This window comes from Delphinapterus leucas, chromosome X, assembly GCF_059928025.1.
Source record: "Delphinapterus leucas isolate spDelLeu-1000000601 "Yukka" chromosome X, BTC_Dleu_Yukka2, whole genome shotgun sequence".
NCBI lineage: Eukaryota > Metazoa > Chordata > Mammalia > Artiodactyla > Monodontidae > Delphinapterus > Delphinapterus leucas.
Window position 1 is genome coordinate 38,611,638 of NC_143150.1, and position 22,650 is coordinate 38,634,287.

At 37.0% G+C, this 22,650-nt stretch overlaps 1 protein-coding gene across 1 annotated transcript in view; it reads right to left on the reverse strand.

Annotated features, from left to right (window-relative positions):
* Positions 1 to 396: 396 nt before the first annotated feature.
* COL4A5 (collagen type IV alpha 5 chain) overlaps positions 397 to 22,650 on the reverse strand; it is a 226,061-nt gene continuing 203,807 nt past the window's right edge. Inside the window, exons 42-51 of the mRNA XM_022556743.2 lie at positions 17,734 to 17,867; positions 14,951 to 15,023; positions 14,743 to 14,814; positions 13,794 to 13,922; positions 12,873 to 12,971; positions 11,148 to 11,360; positions 6,355 to 6,532; positions 4,353 to 4,467; positions 3,833 to 4,005; positions 397 to 2,996 (exon numbers count right to left, since the gene is read on the reverse strand). Of these exons, the coding sequence (XP_022412451.1) occupies positions 2,915 to 2,996; positions 3,833 to 4,005; positions 4,353 to 4,467; positions 6,355 to 6,532; positions 11,148 to 11,360; positions 12,873 to 12,971; positions 13,794 to 13,922; positions 14,743 to 14,814; positions 14,951 to 15,023; positions 17,734 to 17,867 (1,268 nt within the window). The 3' untranslated portion in view covers positions 397 to 2,914. The remainder of the gene's footprint in view (positions 2,997 to 3,832; positions 4,006 to 4,352; positions 4,468 to 6,354; positions 6,533 to 11,147; positions 11,361 to 12,872; positions 12,972 to 13,793; positions 13,923 to 14,742; positions 14,815 to 14,950; positions 15,024 to 17,733; positions 17,868 to 22,650) is intronic.

The window sequence follows — 22,650 nt, forward strand, 5'->3', positions numbered from 1 at the left end:
TTCAATTTATTTTGGAGCTGCCTATGGATGAAGGTGTTTTTACAGTCCAGTCTGAGAACAGAGCTTCTCTGCTAAAGAAGCCAATTGAAATCCTGGCCAAACAAAAGTGGCTGCATAGGGGAGCAGGGACATTTGCTTCTGTGTTGAGAGGCACAGGAATTACTACCAGAGCCAACTCTTAATCAGGCTCTTAAGAAAATCTTTGACAGCAAAGTTGTCCCTTATCTTGGATGCAGATATTGGGTAACTGGGCCACCTCTTAAAATACTTGCTATTGATCTTCATGAGGATGAAAGAATACATGAAGCTAAGACAAGGAATCTCATCAACAATGAGCTCAACAAATATATGCCGACATTTATTTTTTTCCCATGTTGATTTATTTTTATAGGCGATAGTGCCCTCTTGTGATTAACATATGAATAAACTTCTGATGGCTTGGCATGACCAGTGAGACTTCAATTAAACATGCCAATTGAGGCAAAGAACCTCACTGGCACCATGAGAAATAGAAAGTGTTTTTCAAATTTGCCCAGGTGAGAAAAGGCATTGTATAATCACAAGGTGTCCAGCGGAAACACTTTTGGTTGGTACATGTAATAACTATTTGTATCTGATTAAGCAGAACAGTTCATTCATTGCCTGCCTATGTGGGAAAACCATTAACTGTATTTGACTGCAAAACTCACTATAGGTAACTACTAGAGCAGTTACATCAGAATAATCTTTGAATATTCAGTGGCAAGGGTGAGTCAACAACATTAAGATCCTGGAATGGACTGGGTTCATGTACTTTAAACAACAAAGCAGGGCTGGGGATAGTTAGGGGATTTAAGAAACACAAAACCAGCTGCACATGCAACTATTAAAATATAAAATATTAGGAGGTTCTTTCTGAGCCAAGATTTTCAACCAGCTAAACATGAGAGGGAAAGCTACAAACAGCAAAACCTCTGGAATCAGTGTTTACAGCTGTAACTCAAGGAGCAACCTTCAGGTGTACAGCATATAGAAAAACGTATGGGATGTAATATGGCATTTTCACTTACAATTACCCGTTAGTGTTTTCATGCGTGTAGCTCATGGAAAAATAAAGCTAGAATTTGCAATTGGCTAGCTTTGAAATCAACAGTATTATGAGCAATCAGCACTATGACCTACCATTATTTAGAACCTAAATTTTACCACTATACACTCTAAGCTTTAGTTTTTACATGGGTTCATATTAGGGTCTACAATTCTCAAAATCATTTGGTTGTTTCATATCTTAGCTATAATACACATTTTATTATAGAGGCAAGTCCTCAACGATTTTAGAGAGCTACATGTGTTCATTCTTAATCATTAGGAATATTAACTCACTAATCTGCTTTAAAGATTATTAATGAATTCTTCCCAAAATAGAAAGTAGTTCTGCTTCCTTTCTCAGCCATCAACACAATGTTGTTAATAAATTTATTACCTCAAAAATACTTTCCAAGGAGTTGTTTTCTTCATTGGAAAAAGTACATTACTATGTCTCCTATCAGGTATCAAAGTGATCAAGGTCTGCAGAAACTCCTTTTGCTTTAGAACTGCTCTAAATGATTCTCTGAGAAGGCAGACTACCTGTTGATGTGCAGATGTGTAGTCTATCTGTAAATGAGCAGATTTTTACACATAGCCTGAAGAGATACACAACAAACCATCCTTACAACATATGATATCTTTAATTAAATTGATATTGGTGAGTTAAAAAACATTAAGTGAGAAGATGACAGCTAGGGAAATAAGGTATTCTTATGACTATTTATAATAAAACGTTTAAAATAAAAAAGTAAGAAACATCAATTGGCTTTGTAATTGAAGAGAGAAGACTAAGTATTGTCTTCCCAGTTCTTGTACAAGCACAGCCCACAGGAGAATAATTCTTACATAAAAAGCACAGGGAAAAGAATTGTCAATTTTTTAAATACACTTTTGTTTCTCAAAATTATTTGGGAGAACTTTGCCCAGTCGGGGATGAGCAAAAACAAGATGTAAGAAACATCAAAGCTGGGGGCATCTAGTGTTAAGAGTGTCTTGGAGAATATAGCAAAAGAGAAATTACTTCATTAAATATTATAATTAGGTATGTAACATGTACATTTAAAATTCTGATTAAAGTGACTAAAATGACCTATTTTTTTTTAAAAAGTCAAATAAGAACTTAGGGGATAAAACTCAAGTTATATTCACTCTCGGTAATAACTTGATGCGAGAATATAAATTCTCTCACTTTGATAAACATGGATATAAAATCTTGCTGTTTGTATTCTAGGTTTTCCTAAGTTTTCTGTAAAGAGTGATTCATGTCAGGTCACATCTAAATGACTCAACATTTTGAGCTAAAAGGCTGTTTACACAATATACACATTCTGTACTTACAGAGCAAAATAAGCTTAACACTTTTATATTAAAAAACTGGGATACAGTAGGATTAGTAGCACCATGAAAAATAATTCTTCCCCCAAACTGCAGTCTTTTATTTTACTCAGTGTGATTCTTCTCTTAATTGAATTTTTAACGTGCCATTTTAGTTACTGGGCAAAATATATAATCTTCATCTTATAATCCTTGGGGAAAGTCATTCTGGACCCAAAAAGTAAATTCATTTCCTTATTTTGTTCGTAGAAAAATAGTAGAGACCTTGCTCTGGCACATTGCTGAGGTACATTTGAATCTTCATGATTACTAGTCAGCATGTTCTCCTGGTCATATATAGTAGCACCATTGGTGGCAGCAGTGGTAAAGTTGGGGAGAGTGAGACATTGCATCCTGGGAAATATATATATATATATATATATATATATATATATATATATACACACATATATATATATATATATATATATATATATCACATTTAAAAACACACAAGGAATTCTTCAAAATGTTATGTCCTCTTCATGCACACTTGACATCGACTAATACGTGTCCTCAAGTCTCCTGCTTTCAGCGTTTCTGACTGAGGTTTGCTGGGAAATAAGAAACAAGATTATCAGATTAGCCTTTTCTGGTATTTGGTTCAAATTCATATGTAAACATTCTCTTTGTGTTTCAGTAGCTCTTCTGATGACTTACTGGTTAACTTTTGAGCAATGCAATCTAACGCAGTGACTGCTATAGCCTAAGAGTCATTAGTGGTCATAGGTATTTTTGTGATTCTCCTCCCTGCTGCCATTACCCTTGTCTATTTGTCTCTCCCTCTCTTTCTCTTATACATTTTTTAATGGTCCTAGAACGAGAGGAATCTGGGCAATTGATGATGAATAAATGATAATACATAACACATAACAATTACATAAAGATAATACATAAGAAAAATATTAATGATAACAAAAAAAGCAACATATAATAAATTGAAATTGAAAAAAAATTCCAATAGGATAAAGTATCCTGAGGTACATGTATCATATGTGGTCTTACTCAGTCAAACACTTGGATGAGAGCCTTGAAAACATTCTGGGAAAGGAGACTACTGGACTGGGGAAGGCAACACAGATTATTGCTTCAATTTCTGGGGTGGCTTCAGTTGCTCACTTGTTATTGAGCAGGTCACATAACCTTTCCTTGCTCTGTTTTGCTTTTGAAGAATTATTACCAAGCCATCTCAAACTACATATACCTATTATTAGCCAAGTCTGCTTTGCTGACCTGAGTCTGGTATATGAGGAGAACAAGCAAGAATAAACGACATGGTCCTTTAAATTCCTAATATTTGTTGGGTATAAACCATCCATGAACTGCCTCTCTGTTCGCTAGCACCTCTGAAGGAAGCTTAGGACCTAAACTAAAGCCATAAGCACCTTACCTGAACATGTCCGACACATCTACAGTTGCCAGCCAAAAGCTGTAGGAGTTGGCGTAATAGTTGCAGGTCCCCCGCCCATGACACTCAATGAAGGGAGCTGAACGAAACTCTTCCAAGCAGGAACCAGGGGAGGCCAGGGCTTGACCTGAGCCCTCTGCCCCTGCACTTGTGTGCTAGAAAAGACAAGGGAAAATGTGCCACAATACCCATGTGCCATGATACCCTAGTGAACATCCAAAGATATATGCTGAGCTGGGCCAAAAATTCAAAGCCAGTGAAGGAACTAGAGCCAGAGGTAACAGAACAGTATCCACACCAAAAGTATCCAACAGAAGAAACAGGCAGATTATGAAAATATGTTCCAGCAAATGTATGAGAGGGAACACAGTGCTTGGACAGAAGCTATATGAGGTTCAAGCTTCCTACTACATAAATGATACGGATTCCTCATATTAGATAGAAATGTAGATATGACGGACAGTCAGCTTTGATGACAAAGACAAGGAAGAGTGTTGCATACCATCATGAAGGAATAACCAATCCAGAGAGAATCCCATCCCTGAGGACAACGGGGAATCTGGATGGTCTGACTGTGAACTGCAATCACCACGGCCGGAGCTTCACATACTGCACATCTGGTAAGGGAAAGGCAGAAGGAACACAATCTACAGAGTAAGCATATGGGAAATAGCAGTCCCTCTTCTTTGGAAGGCTTCCTGGTATAAAAGCCCATTAAGGTGTCTTCAGTGCTCAGAAAAAGAGGAGAAAAATGCACTTTGAGAATTGCTTTTGCATAAGCCAAGTCTCCCAATATACATAATAAATTTATAAATGAAAAGTGTAAGCTTTTTAAAAAAGAAACTACAGAACCACTGCTACAGCATTTTCATTTTCTATTCTGCCCTAAATTTGTATCCATACTTGCTATAGTCAATGTCATAATTGCTGTAAGAGTTTGGCTTAGTGTACTGCACATACTACTTGCTGTCAAAGTGCCCAACTGGAGGGGAGACATTTAGTAATGCTAAAACTGTGGTAAGAACAATGTCTAGTAAACTTAAAAAGACAAGAAACAGACACTTTCTTAATCCCCACCCATTATTTTTGGCCCAAAGGATATTTATTAACCATTTGGCCATATCTGTAGAAGTACAACATACCCAGAATGCTGGGCAAGTACCCAGGCACTTGGAGATGTGGCTTAAATCTATAAAATCAAGTAAAATACAGCTGAGTCTACCAAATCTTTAGTAAAGAGCATGAGGGTACCTTTTGAAATATGACTAAACCAATTTGGTAAAGTTTATCTACAAAATAGGGAATGCCTTTAGGGGATCTTTTATTCCCAAGGTTGGGACTGACAAAAAAAAAATCACACACAAAAAAATGAATTCCCAAAGGATTAGGGCAAATATATTGAAAAGGGCACCATGAATTTGCTATTAAGAGAGGCTGAACGAGGTTTAACCTTTATATTCAATGTCAAAGAAACTAGAGTTTCCAATGATTCACCCTTTATGGTTACTAGACTCCTAGGTCAATTGGGTCATGATCAGAATGAAAATGGCAATATCTAACATGCCTAGGAGGTCAAGTTAAACTAGGGTTCTAATGTAGCAACACTCTAGGAAATCTCTATTAATGGTACCACCCTCCTCTTAGCTACTCATGCGCCAAGTCTCAGCTACCACTTTCTCCTTCCCATAACTAATCATGCCAAATCTTATTTATTCTATTAATGTGATACATGTACCCTACTGAGAGTTCCAATCCACTCCTACCAGGACTACAGCGATATTCTCAATCTAACTGCTCTCTCCACCTCTGGACTATCCCCTTTGAAATCCATGTTATACATTGATGTTTCTGTAATCTTCCCTGAAAGCTCAAAAATGTCAGATGTCCCCATTACATACCAAATAAATTCAGAACTAAAACCTAACATTGAAAGCCTTCTACAGTCTAGGTCCAAGCTAACTTTCTGATCTCTTCTCCCTCTGCAACTTTTAGAAACTACATTCTAGACCTATCAGTCTACAACCCATTCCAATGTTCTCTACCTAGTATGCCTTTCTCCCTTATAAATGCCTGTGTCTCAAGTCCTTTACATCCTTCAAGGGCTAAGCAGTTCAAAACATATTTCTTCCATATAGTCATCTCAGATTTCTCTAGCTGGAATTAAATATCCCTTTCCCGATGCTTTCATAACACTTTACTGGATCTATTGCAGCACTGAGCCCAAGCCTGATACATATTAATTTACATATATTTGCCTAGTGACTAGACTGTGAGCTTTTTTTGTATATTACACTAGTCTATCATGGGTCCTGGTCAAAAGTAGATCCCTGATAAATATGGATCAAACTACATACTGCACTGAGTATTATAAAGGCACCTCTATTCTACCTAACCTGAGATGAATATGATCAGATTATTAGCTTTGGACTCATTTCTAACTAGCTAAACTAACTAGCTAAACTAACTGGAGATTGATAAAAATTAAGGGTATACCAGTGTCTCACCGACTAATGAATGGCTGGATGCTCTGGCCCTTCAGGGGCTCCATGCTCATTGGCATGGGCTCTGGGGTGGAGAGCCAGTAAGAATAGTCATTTCTTGAAGCAAAGTTGCAAACATTATTGATGTTGCAGAACATGAAAGGCATGGTACTGAAGCGACGAAGGCAGCTGCCGGCCGTTCCTGGGAAGAATGGGGAGAAAAAGAAAAAATGTCACGATGATTAGTTTCTTCTAACATACTAACAACCTTTTAAAGAGGAACTTTCCCCCATCTCTTAGATAATAAATATACTTTAATTCTTCAGTTATAATATGCACATTTACTCATGTTTTTACATCTCTAAAATCAGGACAGATCTTACAACTTATGTAGACATTTATTGTGGTAGCTTATTATATACTCCCCAGCACTGTTTTTAAACTGGTGAGGCATCTTATAAACAATGGTGTCTTATGGAGAATATTGGGTAATTTATTGTAGACGAGTGAAAGGCACACACTGATTCCTTATAATATCATATCAGTATTTCCTCTCCAGGCTGTCCTCGCTTCTTCCAAGACATCCCCAGTATATGTCTTATGTGGGTTCACAATCTCTTTAAGCCTAGGGAAAACTGTAGTGCTGACTAATATGCACAGCAACCATGGACAGGTTTGCAGGTAAATAATACAAGGGAAAAAAGTAAATAAGGGAGAAGGGAAGAACGTAAGGGGAAAAAAAAGGAAAGGAACTAGAGTCTTTAAATTTCTGAGCTGGTAGGGGCAATAGAGGTTATCTCTACCAGCGATTAGGCCATTCTTTTCTCATTTACTCACAAAAGAATGATGAAAAATGATGTAACCCCCTCACACATTTTTAAATTGACATCTCAAATTTTTCATCAGAAGTTTAAATTGATACTGTGCCAGTTATTAAGTTATTGGTTATTGTCTCTTGGCTTCAAACCCACCCTTCTATACTTTGTAATACCGGAGCCTGGAATTTTGCAAACCACATTTCAACATTGCCAACTGTCATTTGTAGTGTTTTGTGAATATTTATATTTAAAAACAAACTTTGACATCACTCTTTTAAATGTATCCAATGTAAGTATTTGAAACCTAACAATAAACCTTTTGAAAAGTGCATAAACTCATCTTTAATAACTGGAAATTATACAGTGCTCCTTTTGCATTTGGAAATTATATTTCCATTCCACTTCTCTCACACAGTTTTATCCTAATGTATTTTTTTTATTTTTGAAAGTCTTTTACTGATTATCCAATCATAGTTTTCTGAAACAAAAATTTAAAGTAACTTTTAAAAAATTTCTGTGACCCTAAGGCTTTACATGTTAAATATTTTATTTTGAATGGTCATCATCATAATAATTACTAATTCACATTGATCAAAAAGATAGTTTATTATAAATTTTGATAATTACTAAACGTTAAAAGAAAACTTTTATTGGAAATGCATTTCCTAATGAGATGGATTAGAAGTGAATTATAGAGCCTGAGTTGATGGAGACTTTAACAAAGCCATTATTTTGAATTGTTCCTCTGAATTTGTCCCCTAGAGGTTTTCATGTTTCAAGGCAATATGCCATAGTATGAGTCTTTTATAAAGTGGGAGATGGGTGGTAGTGAAAGGGGACGTGGGAAACAAGATTATCCAAAGCACATACACAGGCAGTTCGACTTTAGGAGAAAGTACATATGAAAGTTGAGGATTTGTAAACTAAGTCCTTTAAAATTATACATTGGAAATTCCTCATGTATCCAAAGGGGTATGCTTATCTCAGGCTGAAGGTGACTGACAAAAGACCAATAATTCTTAAAACTGGTAGACTGTCAGAATCACTGGGAATTTTTATATAATAGGTTTGGGATGGGCCTAGGAACCTTTTCAAAAGTTCCCCAGGTTGAAAAGCATTGATTTATTGTAATTTATACTTTATTCAGAAAAAAATGGCTCAGAGAGGTGAATGATTTCAAAGTCATGTGAGAGCAAATAACAAAACTGACATAACTGAAAAACGAATGGGTTTAGAATTGGTAGGTGTTACAAATGAAACTATCTTCAAAATAGAAACAGACTCACAGACATAGAGGACAGACTTGTGGTTGCCAAGGGGTAGGGGGTTTGGGGAGGGTTGAACTGGGAGTCTGAAGTTAGTAGATGCAAACTATTATGTATAGAATGGATAAGCAACAAGGTCCTACTGTATATAGCACAGGGAACTATATTCAGTATCCTGAGATAAACCATAATGGAAAAGAATATAAAAAAGAATGCATATATATGTATAACTGAATCACTTTGCTGTACAGCAGAAATTAACACAACATTGTAAATCAGCTATACTTCAATAAAAAAAAGAATTGGTAGGTGTTGGAGTCAATTCTTATCTCCATCACTTTCTGAGTGTGTGGTTTTGAATAAGTCACTTAACCGCTTAGCCAGTTTGTGTGTGTGTGCGCGCGCGTGCGCGTGCATGTGGGTGTGTGTAGTGGAAAAATACAATACTTGTCCTATCATTCTTGATCATAGTTGTGAAAATCAAATTGGATAATGAATATGAAAGTACTTTTAAATTATAAAGTAATTTAAAAATAAAACTAACATTACTAATCAGGGACAGAGATGGAAATATCCCTGGCCTCAGAAAGAAAAGGAAGATGCGCATAAAAGGAATGCCCATAATGATGAGAACATGGGTGTTTGGTTGTATTTATGCTGTAGGCTACCCATAATGATGCAGAATTCTGGTTATAGTTTCTAAACATTCAAAGAGACTGTGATCTCATGAACTCTCAATGCCTCTATTAAAACTGTAGACTAATCGTTCCTAGTATGCTTTTTTTCTCCCAGACAGAACAGTTTTAGTATTCAGTGTGTTTCCTCCACCCTCTTTTTTATACACCATAATCCTTTCACTAATCCAGCAGAGACTATGTATTTACTTAATCAGGTGATTGTTTCCTTAACATCAAACCTATAACTATTCTTTGCTTAGCCATCAAGATATCTCCAGTTTGATCCTTGAGTGAGCTCTAAGCATAGACCCTGCAATCCAGTATCACACTTGGGATCTTGGGCCCTATCATGGCCTTCCTATGTCTGAGGCATAAACTGTACCTGAGTCAGGGCCAGTTTATAGCCTCTACGTCTGAATACATACTATGATGGGTCTCGTTTGACCAGATACACACATTTTGAAAAGTTATAGTGATATACAGGGTAAGAGATCCCATTTTTTCTTTGCATTACATTTGTGAATTTCATGATGTTCAAAAACTTCTAATGCTTTCTATTCACTAGATAGGTTAGAGATTTGAAGTTTATAAGCTTGATTACGGGTATAAGCTGTACTCTGACAGTAAAGAGAGAACGGAATAAAAGGAGAAAAAGTTTATGGAAGGGCTTCCCTGGTGGCGCAGTGGTTGAGAGTCCGCCTGCCGATGCAGGGACACGGGTTCGTGCCCCAGTCCGGGAAGATCCCACATGCCGCAGAGCGGCTGGGCCCATGAGCCATGGCCGCTGAGCCTGCGCGTCCGAAGCCTGTGCTCCGCAACTGGAGAGGCCACAATAGTGAGAGGCCCGTGTACCGCAAAAAAAAAAAAAAAAAAAAAAAAGTTTATGGGAGAAAAACTAGAGAAAATTATCTAAAAGATAAGAGTATTTTCATAATGAAGATTTGTTGATTCTAAAATTAGAAAAAGATGCTACATAAAGAAAGCAAAAGAGAGAAGGAAAAGTAGCAGAGGGAAGATGAAAAGGAAAAAAAGAGAAGTAGAAGAGAAAGAAGAAAGCTGTTTGGCAAACTCCTACTTTATTAGGCTCTTTAAAATGACCTGTGACTACTGGCTTCCATATAGGTAGATGTGCCTGGCAGGTGTGGCCATGTGCCCTGGAACAAAGTGAGCACAGCAGACCTCTGGAGGTCTCTGTTGCTGCAGAACTGTTTTCACAGAATGGCCCAGGTAAAGAGACTTCAGAAGGCCTCTTACTATGGAGACCCCAGAAACTGGAGACCTAGACTATCTTCTTAAATGTCTTTATGGAGGCAGAAGGGATAGTGATTTCTAAAATAGGTAGCCCCAGGTCAAACAAAGGGGCCTCAAAATGAAAAGTCAGAATTCCAGAAAAAGAAATGTTAGGGATTTGGAAGAGGTCTTGAAAGTCATTCAGTCCAGCCTCATCCCATCAACAAAACTGCCCACCCTATAGCATAGAGAAGATGCATGAGAACACATTAAATGAAGTGGATCCTATATGGAAATATGGTGCTTTGTACAGCTTTAAACTACTCTGATAACACTTTATAAAGCTAAGGTGCTTATTCATGAACTAGCAAAATTAAGCAATGATCTTACTTTCTTTGATCTAGAATCCAAGATTCTCTTCAGCGCTTATCTTTAACTTGATAAAGACCAGTATCAGAAAAGAGGAAACTATCTCCCATGAGTTACGAACACTGCCCCCTTAAGCAGCTGCTATGCTATAGAGAGCCCAGAGAATCTGTTTCCTCAATAACTAAGCTAACAAAAGTACATATGGCCCTTTCCAAATGCCTTGCTTTAGGCCAAGAATTGTACCTCACACTAGCTAATCAATGCTTTTAGTTTAAAGTTAAATATTATTTATTTAAAACTTATAGTGAACATATTCAGCTGCCCTTGACGTGATCTTCAGTTTAGAAGCCCCAAAAGAATAGAGAGAGACACTTTGGCCAAGGCTACTCTAGAACCCAACAAGATTTTCAAAACAAAAACAAAATGCATAGTAAGAAATAAGATGCTGAATATCTCACCCAAGTCTTGACCGTGAGCTCTTTTATTTCCTTGTACATACAGGAGAGAAAAGCCTTCATAAACCTGGATAGTTCCCTGTGGGCATTGTGGTGCATCTGTTGTCTGGCTGTGACGTGTGATGAGAAATCCATGGGCAACAGAGGAGGTTCCAGGGGGACCTGGGGGACCTTGCAATCCATCTGGCCCGGGGGGACCATCCAAACCACGGATACCTATTTCCAAAGAATCATCAGTATACAAATTAAGTAAGCTCTGATTCCCTATTATGGCTATCGACACAACATTATGACCTTGTTTGATTAGTTAATATTTATAGAATGTCTACAAAGGCATTGTCAGATATCATGGATTTGGAGATAAATAAAATACAGTCCCTGCCCTCAAAGAGATTTAAATGTATTCTTTTTCTTCTGAAATTGGTTGATGACATTAGGCACTAAATAAATACTGAGTGAATGGAACATTAGATGGGAAAATGTGATGCTTATTTGGGGGGTTTGTGTTATCTAGTCTCTTGCTGTACTAAAGGAGTGCAAACCCCATGACGAAATTTCAGCCTGCTGTTTTGTTCATCAACGAGAAAGGAGGGGTGTGGCTGCCATCAACCTGCCAGCTTCAGTGCTGATAAACATTTTCCTTTGAATCTGTCTGGGGAATTATTCTCACGCATACCTTTTTGTTTAGAGAATAGGCTGGGTACTCTAAGGAAACTTTTCAAAACGTCTGATTTCAATCTACCACTGGTTCCCATTCTCCATTTGGCCACTCGACTTGAGCTTATTTAAAAATTTTCTCTATTTACAGGCCTTTGGCCACTGTGTGTATAGATTTTCATTTGGGGGAATTTCACAGCAATGCCCATATATGTGATGAAGATGGCACTAACTTGTTTCTTCCCTAGAAATACAGTTAATGAAACAGGAGGGTGTTGGTTCTAGGAGCAACACAGTTATCACCAACCTGCCTTGTTGCCGCTGCTAGTTTTTACCAATACAAACCTTTATGTTTATATTATTTAGAGTTATATTTATATTATCTAAAGTTGTTAAAACATATTGAGGGACTTCCCTGGTGGCGCAGTGGTTAAGAATCCGCCTGCCAATGAAGGGGACACAGGTTCGAGTCCTGGTCCGGGAAGATCCCACATGCTGCGGAGCAGCTAAGCCCATGCACCACAACTACTGAGCCTGTGCTCTAGAGCCTGTGAGTCACAACAACTGAGCCTGCGTGCCACAACTAGTGAGTCCATGTGCCACAACTACTGAAGCCCACGCGCCTAGAGCCCGGGCTCCGCAACAAGAGAAGCCACCACAATGAGAAGACCACACACCGCAACGAAGAGTAGACCCCGCTCGCCACAACTAGAGAAAGCCCACGCGCAGCAATGAAGACCCAACGCAGCCAAAAATAAATAAATAAAATAAATAAAATAAATAAATTTATTCAAAAAACATTGAAAATTATCAGAAGTTAAGTACAGTGAGTACCTGGAAAATCCTCATTTTGAGGAAAAGCTGGGTTTTCCAGTGCTCTAAACACATAAATAAAAACCACCTTTCTATGCTTCTCTTATATTGGCACATCTGTGTCATCCCATTTTTCCCAAGCAACAGACTCCCTACCTAGCTATGCTCTCTCAAGAGGAGGCTCTCACAGCTTCAACCGGAGGCCGTATGTCCAGAGGTCCCCCAGACTTAAAAACTAGTATCAGCAGCATGTCTCACCTGGCTGGCCTGGTAAACCTGGGTCTCCTTTGTGCCCTCCTGCACCATCAAAGCCAGGGAGTCCATTGCGTCCAGGATCTCCTGGAGGGCCAATTGGACCTATAGGAAAATGAAGTAGGGTTTTCAAATGTGGGTAGAATAAATCCACATCCAGATAGATTTGGGACACTTAGGTCCTCGAGTGTCACTGAAGTCACAATCTGGTTTTGTCTTTAATTCAGATAAATGAAGGAACAGCTCAAGCCCAGGACAAAAGAAGCAGACAAGGATTTAGCTTTAATTTTAAACAATTCATTTGCCTGTGTGGAGATTTCCATAATATGGCAGTTGTGTTCTCCTTGCCTTCAGAACAAGATAGAGCGCAAGGCCAACTTTTATTATATATCTCACCATAGGCAAGGCTGTTACTGCCTGGTACACTTTATTGATGAAAAAAACTGCTATTAAGCCACCTGACAAAACAGAAAGACAAGATAGTTTCTAGCTTGCTTTCTAATCAAAGTTGGCTGCAAGCATAGAGTCAAATGGCCAACTAGATAGGATTTAGTTTGAAAATCAGGAGGCCTCACAGTGGGGAACTGATAGCCCACCAAATCAGCCTTCTATCCTTCTTGTGGTTGGGATAGAGAAAGTACCATATCTTAAATGCATATTAATTTCATTACAGAGATTTTAACAACATTAACCTAATCATTCAAGTTAGGATAGCCAGAGGAGTTAAAAGAAATTGGACTGGGCCAGAAGAAATTAGGGCATGAGAAATGAACACTTTCAAGGAGAAAAGGCAATGGAACCTAGTGGTCTGGTATTCTACTAGTTGCTGAGACTCCTATCGTCAGAGACAAACTCTAACAAGTGAAAGAAGAATGAGGGAAATGTTTTCAAATACATAAGGCTTAAAAAGATGATCTACAAAGGTACCTGGTAAACCTTGAGGTCCTGGTAGTCCTGGTAGACCTTTTAATCCAGGCTGGCCTGGAACCCCTGGTGGACCAGCATCTCCTTTGATTACAATACTCTGTCCTGAAGGACCAGGTAATCCAGGGGGGCCTAAGAGGCAAAGCACATGAAGTTGAAGGTAGGGAAGAGAAAGGTCGGAAAGAATGGATGCCAAAGTAACCTCAGATCAGAATAAGAATTGGTTTGAGAGAAACAAGTTACATGTATTAGAATTTGCTATGTCCAACAGAAATCTGTTTGGGAAAATTATCATTATCTCACCCAAAAGGCTGAAAAAATAAATAATTTTCTTAGGGTCCATGGACAAATTAGGCATATTGTCTCAATTTTCAAGCCTTGAATCATGACTCGGTTACAAGGAAGTCTAATCCACTGCAAATCTGTGAACACTGGTGTCAAGGTTAGACAATTCTATTTGCTGTAGAGTCCATTCTGATTCTAACATCATTTGCAGTTCTTGTTTGTTGTGCTTGTCAAGGGACCCACTGAACTAACTAGTAGAGGAATTTAGTAGATGCTCTGTTTCACAGTTTACAGGAAACCTCTTTAAGTCTCTCAGCAAAAAGAACTCTTTTCATATTAAAAATATACAAACATACTTATGTGACTTGCTCTTGTGATCTATTCAAGTGAATACGGGAAAGTTAGTATAAAGGTCAATAAAAATCTCATTGAAGCATTCTTGTTGGTCCTGCATCTACCTTAAACTTAAAAGGTCTGCTCCTGATATTACATTATTGAAATAGAGAGCTTGAGAAGATTAGTTAATAGAGGGAGAGTCCTGCCTATTTCCCCTCAGTTGTTGGGGACTGAGACTCTGAAAGTTTTGGTTGAAAGGCAGAATGCAAACTTTCAAATTCTTCAATGAGTTTAAGTATCAGGTATAACTAGCTCCAGAAATAAGTCTTACCTGGGGGGCCAATAAGTCCTGGATCCCCCTCAGGGCCAGTTGAACCAGGTTCTCCACTGGGTCCTTTCATGCCTGCAAAGAAGGTACACACAATTGCACAGCAAAGCAACAGGGTCACAGCCTTTACCCAGCCAAATCAGAAAATGGGTGTCTTCTCCCAAAGTAGTTTAATGTAAAGAGGGAAACTTCCAAACACCCCTTCAAGTACCTGGAAATCCTGGAACACCAGGGAGACCAGGATCTCCTTTCATTCCATTGAGACCTGGCCGGCCAGGATTACCCTGAATAAATAAAATCATTAATTTTAGAAAAAAGTTGGGAGGAGGGAAGGAAGTGAGGGCATAGGTGGTGATTTGTAGCACTGGCTCTAGAGTCAGACTTCCAGGATTCAAAACCCAATTCACCTCTTATTAGCTTATGTGACCTTGAGTTGTTTAACTTCTTTGATGAATCATTTTCTCACCTCTAACATACAGAAAATAATAGTATCTACTCCATGAAGTTGTTGTGAGGACTACATGAGATAATTCATATTAAGTACTTAGAAAAGTGATTGGCATATGATGTATACTTAATAAATTTAGTTATTATTTTACTATCATTAACAAAGGCACTTCTTTTTTTTTTTTTTTTTTTTTTGCGGTACGTGGGTCTCTCACTGTTGTGGCCTCTCCCATTGTGGAGCACAGGCTCCGGACGTGCAGGCTCAGTGGCCATGGCTCACGGGCCCAGCCGCTCCACGGCATGTGGGATCTTCCCAGACCGGGGCATGAACCCGTGTCCCCTGCATCGGCAGGCGGATTCTCAACCACTGCGTCACCAGGGAAGCCCGGCACTTCTTTTTTAGTGTAGCCCTGATGTGGTAAGTGTGTGAATTAGAATCTAAGAAATGATAAAGTCTGAAAGACTAAGCAAAAAAATATAGTGGGCTTATTAATTAATTGGGTTTGAGGACCAGGAAAACAATGGGAAGAAGAAGAGTTGAAAATAACTCTAGAATGGATCTAAAGGGAAAATAAGTGTGGAACAATGAAGCTCTTATTAGTAGTAATGAAAAAAGAGGCAAGGCTGGAACATCTTATGCTCAAACGTACGAAAGAACTTTAAAACGGGGGGCATGTCAGAAAGTCACAGGATCCAGCTTGAAGGAGCTCCCAAATCTAGGACAGGTTGAGCATCAAAATAAGTAATAATAGAATAAAAATTATGAATCATTGAAGAGAATGAGAATTTATGAGTCCATAATGATAACAAATAGACAGTAAATAGAAGAGAAGGGAGGCTCTTGCTTACAGTAGGGCTGAGTGGTATATGTGGAGGTAGTTGCCACTATCACAGTATTGAACAGTTGAGGCAAAAATCATAAATAGATATTATACCTAGGGAGAAATTTTGATGTGGAATAGTATATATATTTGCATTATCTTAATGTGTCTTCCTGTAGTTTTGCTTATTAGTTACAAGGGGAAGAATAGTAACCATGCAGTGGAGAAACGAGGTAACAACTTGATGGGAAGATCAAAATTAAGATAACTAATGAAGGGCAGATGAACACCATGGGCCTCCATATCTGAGAACACACAACTCATGGAGTATTCCAACTGGGGATGCATAACCTGAATCTAATTATGAAGAAACAGCAGACAAAAGAAGAAACATTCTTTTTTTTTTAAATGTGAACGGGCTACATTTCTTCAAAAATGTCAAGGTTATGAAAGAAAAAAATAGGTTTAGAAACTGTTTCAGATTGAGGGAGAATAAAGAGATATAACAGTTAAATGCAATGCATAGTTTGGTCTGGATCTTATTTTGGAGGAGGAAAAATGCTATAAAGGATATTACTAAGTCAATTGATACAATTAGAACATGTGGGCAGAAATAAAAATGTTACATCGATGCTCAATTTCCTGAAGTTGAGAACTGTACTATGGTTATATAAAAGAATATATTTAATTTTAGGAAATATTACACACTGAAGTATTTAGTGATAAAGGGACATGATAGATACAACTTATTCCCAAATATTTCAGAAAAAAAATACATAATTATACACACACACGCATACACACACAACATACATACAGAGAGCAAATGGGGCAAGACATTAACAATTGGTTCATCTGGGTAAATGTGGTTTTTCACCATTCTTGCAATTTTCCTATAAGTTTAACATTATTTCCAAACAAAAATTAGAAGGTGCAAATGTAAGAACTTGCATGAAAGAAAATGAACAGAACTCGACAATACCAGATTTATAAAATGTTGGTATCAGACAGTAGTCTTGAATCAGGCATAGTGACATGTGAACTGGAAGGACATGGGAAATGAATGAGGTAGGAAGTGAGTAGAGAATGAATAAAGAGAAGATTAAAATTTTAAGTCTAGATGTCTAGAAGAATAGTGATAACAGGAAAAAATGGTTAGTTGTTGGAAAGCTTTAAGGACAATTTCTTTAGATATTTTTTTCTGCTATAAAGCAGCCATCAGAGTTAAAAGACTGAGCCCAGACTCTGTTGGCTGCAAAATCTAACAACAATCCTCCTGAATGAAGGAAGGAAGCTTTGAGGATCCATAAAGAAGTATGTGACTTTCTGGGTCACTCAAACGAAGGTGGAAAACACATGAACACAGACGTGGGGATATGCTATTATTCTCTTTTTACAGGTAAAGACAGAAACACAAAGTGTCTGTCTGCCTTCCTCACAGACACAAAGTAGAAGTGTACAGAGGAGCTGAAATCTGACCCTAACTCTATCTAATTTCAAAGTCTAAAATATCCCCACACTCACCATGATTACTTCTCTATGGAAGGACTACTCCTCCACATGCAATACTCTCATATATATATATATATATATATATATATATATATATATAGCTTAGTCAAGAGCTTTGACCAGTAAATGCTATTTAAAAATAATGCAATTTGGAATTCTCATTTGGAATGCAAGCACCCACACCCCTTCCTCACCAAATACTCCCATTTCCTACCTGGAGTCCTGGTGGTCCTTGATCTCCTTTCAAACCAGACAAACCAGGTTGCCCAGGTTGGCCCGGGTTTCCTCTCTCTCCTTTAATGCCCCCAATTCCAGGGAGACCCCGGGGACCTTCTGGACCTGGTAGACCTTGATAATGCAAAACAAATAATCACATTTCAGTATAACATAAGAATAGCATCAAAGTCAGGCTTTTACATTATCCAAATACTATTAGTCATCTAAATACTATTAGTTTGCAGAATAAAATCCAGACTACATTAAATATATAGATCCATGCTGACTCTCTAATGTAAACTGGGCTGGGTTCTTTTTGTTATTAACACTGGTTTGCAGACTCTTTTAGTTTGTATTTTATTATATATTTAATCCAATAAGCTCATATCTAAAGGAAGGGCTTTGGACATTATAATAAAGATTGCTTCTGTAATCCCTAAGTGTTTAAGTGAACCAAAAGAGACACCATAGGACACTGTTCTCAAATTGGAAATGCATCAGAATACCCAGGAGGGCTTGTTAAAATAGATTCCTGGGTCTAACCCCAGAGTTCTGAATTTTGTTAGGCTGGAGAGGGGCCCAAGAATTTGCATTCTAACAAATGCCCTGTAGATAAACTAGTGTCCTGTAGCTAAAGTTGCTGGTTCATGACCACACTTCGTAGGGCAATCAGGGATTCAAACCATTTGTCTCATTGTGATTAAAATAAAATTTCTTTACTTGTAAGTAGTTACTTTTATTCAGCTTGTATTACTATGTAATTAAGATAGCTATTTAAGCAAACTAATTGTTTAATTTCATTTTAGTGACATGCTTAATACATGGGAATATTTTAGTGTCAGAAAGTTATTGATTCAATATAGTACTTTTGAATTTATTTTAAATATGTTTTTGTATTATTTACAGTTTAAATATTTCTGAAGAGAAATAAAGGATTTGGCATATAACTTCTGAATAAATAATTTAAAAGGGGATTTGGTAAGCTCTTTCCTTATTCTGTGTTTTAAACTTTTCTTCCTAAATAAAGATATCAGGTCCATTAAGCAACCAAGAAGATCTGATAAATGGCCACATTTTTCTCACCAGGTGCGAAATAGCTGTTACTTGCCTGCAGTGTGCTAAGCAATAGCTGAGGTGGAGACTAAGTAGTCCTGCCTTAAGAAAATAATTACGAAGCCCCAAATAATGAACAGCAACTAGTGAGCACTTATACCTTCTCTCCTCCAGTAATCTTAGTTTTTCATTGGTTTCAACAAAAAAGGAAAATATGTAGGGATTATTTTTGAAGGAAATAACATAGGCATATGAATTTAGAATACTGAGTTCATGCTTACAATATGCACAAAAGGTCTCATTTTTTATCCTATCCTTTCCAATACTCTTATGACCCAGAATCAATGGCTACAGGCTAACAAGGCAGCATGCTACAGGGATTATGAATGCCGGACTCTGGAGCTAGAATGCTGGGTTGGAATCCCAGCTCCATTAATCTTTAGCTGTTTGACCTCAATAAGTTTATTAACCATCTCAGCCTCAATTTCCTCTTCTTTAAAATGGAAATAAGAATAGTACCTACCTTATCAGGTTGTTCCAAGAATTAAATAAGATAATATATATAAACACAGTGCCTGGCACATAGTAAGAATTATTTAAGAAGTTTTAAACAATTATTATTATTACTAGTATTATCTTCATTATTGGTAAAACTGAAGGTAAGAACATATCTTTAAAATATAAACCTGTTTTTAATCTGTCAGCTTATCTATGTGATTTCATAATATAACAGTGTTCTATCTGTCACATGAGAAAGAGGAAGCAGGTTCACAACAGTACAACAATCATTTTATCTTTAAACAGTTTTAATCATATAGTCACCCTAGCCCAGCAACCAGACAGACACACTCAGAAATTCCCTTCCCAATCATAAAGAAAGGGTTGGGGTACTTTGAACTTAAACAAACAAATTAAAAGCAACTTCTGAGTTCAAACCCCTTGATAGGGTTTTCTAAGAAAAATTGTTAGTCTCATCCATATGTATAATTTGGACTAGAAATCAGGTAGCAAATCAGGTCATTAAGAGAAAAGTAAACTATCTGTGAATCAGCCTAACAATGACTAGGGTAAGAGTAAGAGGAAGAAAAAAAGGAACATTTTACACCCTGCTTCCCCAGTTTGAAAAGTAAACAGAACATTGTTATCATTTGGGAAAAAAGTAGGCATATTTTGGGCATTGCTCTGTTTGCAATTACAAGGAAATTTGGGGAAATTTACATGTTATTAATTCAGACCTGTTGTTCTAGAGTCTCTCAAATTTAAATTACTGATTTGCTAATGACACAAGATTTATTTTTAACAATACTCAGTAGTTACCCTCTTCCATTACTGAAAATAGCCATGAAAACACAGATCTGATCAATCTCAAGGAACAAAAATTCAAGAAAATAAAATCAATATACAGAGGTTACAAATGGGCCAGATGCCTGTCTGAATATCTTAATGCAGTCTTAAAAATAAGTGTATTTCCACTTAAAATTCAACATGTTTCTATGTATGAATTACCTATTATAAATAATCGAAACCACAAAGACCTAATGTCATTTCAAACTTGATTATAAACAAGTCACATTACCTTCACCAAAATGTTAAATACCAGAGCAGGTAGTATTTGAGGATAACAGCACTCTTCAATGACTTCTGAATTATAGCAAAAAAAGTGCATTTCTCTTGTCACACATACAAAGCATTAAAAAAAAAAAAAGAATTGACCAGTGAAGAGTCTAACCTTGAAAACCTGGGAAGATCAGAGTTCACCAAAGCCCAAAGATCGATGTTAGCAGTATCAGACATCACACAGTACAAAATAAGATTATGAGTTAGAAGTGGTTCACATTATAGCACAAGTTAAACAATAATCCTCTTTGCCAGCATTTCTTATACCTACAGCGTAATCAGTATGCAAACAGGACCCTACAGGAGTATAGAGAGCCAAATATTTTAAAATAGAGCTTATTCTACAAAATAAGCTGCTAATTTTCATTAATGCAAAAAATGCAAAACTCTACTGAAGACATGTTAACACTGCTACAGTGGCTTTCCAAAAGTTAGCACCTTCAAAACATTAAAGTTGGAAAGGTAGTACCACTTCACTGATAGCCTTCTATTCCTCTGGGTAAAACTTTTGGGTAAAAGTTTATCTTGGCCTCTGCCATTCTTTAGTAAAAACATGAGGTGCAAATTTATTGGTGTGTGCAGGCTGCTCCAAGGAGCTACAGTTAAATGTAAAGGCCTTATTAGACAAATATACAAAGATCATAGGTGATCAAGTAGAGAAATTAAAACACGAGTATACAATGGCCATTACCAACTGTACTTCTGTTTGTCTTCTTTGAAAATCATTCCATGAAGCCAGATAGTGATTTTTAAAAATAATCCATCAAGAGGCGTTTTTCTGTGCATTATTACTTGTAATAAGTTACTCAAAGACAAAAAGACAATATATGTTTGCTCACTATTGAGTGCGAATTTTCCAAAGATATGAAGACCATCAGTGAAGGGGCACTTCAAAATATTTTGGCATGCAATATCCCACCCCAAACCACAGAAAATATCACATTTACTTTATATTATTCAATGCACATATTAAAATAGGCTATTAACTATTAAAAGAAGGATCATTAAATAAAAAGATAAAAAGCCTACAAACAGGACAACGCTTGGTTAATGTTAATTGACTATAAACACAATTCCCTTTTCTTACAAGTCTTGTTATGATTTATAAGCACTGAGGTTAGCAGAGAGAATAAATTGTGCTAGAGCACTGAATCCTAGGAATCAGAAGACCTAGGATCTATTCTTGGCTCTACTACTTATATCTATGGGATTCTGGGTAATTCAATCTCTCTGAGCTTGTTTTCTCACCCACATAATGGGAATAGTGTTGTCTGCCCTAACCTCCTTCAGAGTTGTTTTAAAGATCAAATTCATTTAAAAAAATGTTGACCTGATATCTGCCATGTGAAAGATGCTACAGGGAACACAAAGATTAGCTAGACCCAAATTCTGCCTTCAAAGAGCTTATAATGAAAGTATGTTACATGATATAAATGGTGGTATGTCATATAAATATAAAACATTGCTATGACTACCTAGTGATAAAATTTTTAAAGCATTTGACAATTTGAAATTCAGGAGGCCAAAAATCAGTTTCTGTTTGCTTAAATGGTTTCTAAATCACATACAGCAAACTGACTCAAGACAACACTTTGAGCAGAGTCTGGCAACACAATTAGCTAGATAAATTAGAATTCCTACCAAAGATAATTCAGAGTTTGAGTAAAGACATTTTATATATGTGTTTGATATAGAAGGACCAAAACAAGAACTCTTAGAAAAATATGTCATTGAACTATATGATATTTCAGTCTGAGTAAGTAACAAGGAAAACTTCAGATCATATCATAGCAAAACTTCTAAGACTTTAATTTCTAAAAGGTAACATTTTAATGAGCTATATGCCAAGTCAATTTTGTACATGAGGCTCTCAATTCATTATTTCTCAAATGATCTAACAAAGTTTAACTGAAAAACAAAATAAAACAAAAATCTCAAGTCTTGTATATACGTGGTAATAACTAAAGATAAGCTGATAAACTGACTGGTAAATTTTAAATCCAGTTTCCACTTAAGGTTGTAGTCTTCAACTGTTGCAAAGAAGAGAACGCTGCAGATACCAGATTCCAATAACTATGTAATTTAGAGTACATCTGGTAAATAAGTTGTCAAATCAGTTTTAAAGTAATGTGGCTACTTTCCTTTTTCTTCTTTGAATATATTCTAGTGCCTCAGAAGAAAACAATATTCTAGCTGACAGTAAAGTCTGGAAGTGATCAAGGCAGCAGACTTCTATGTAAGTCAG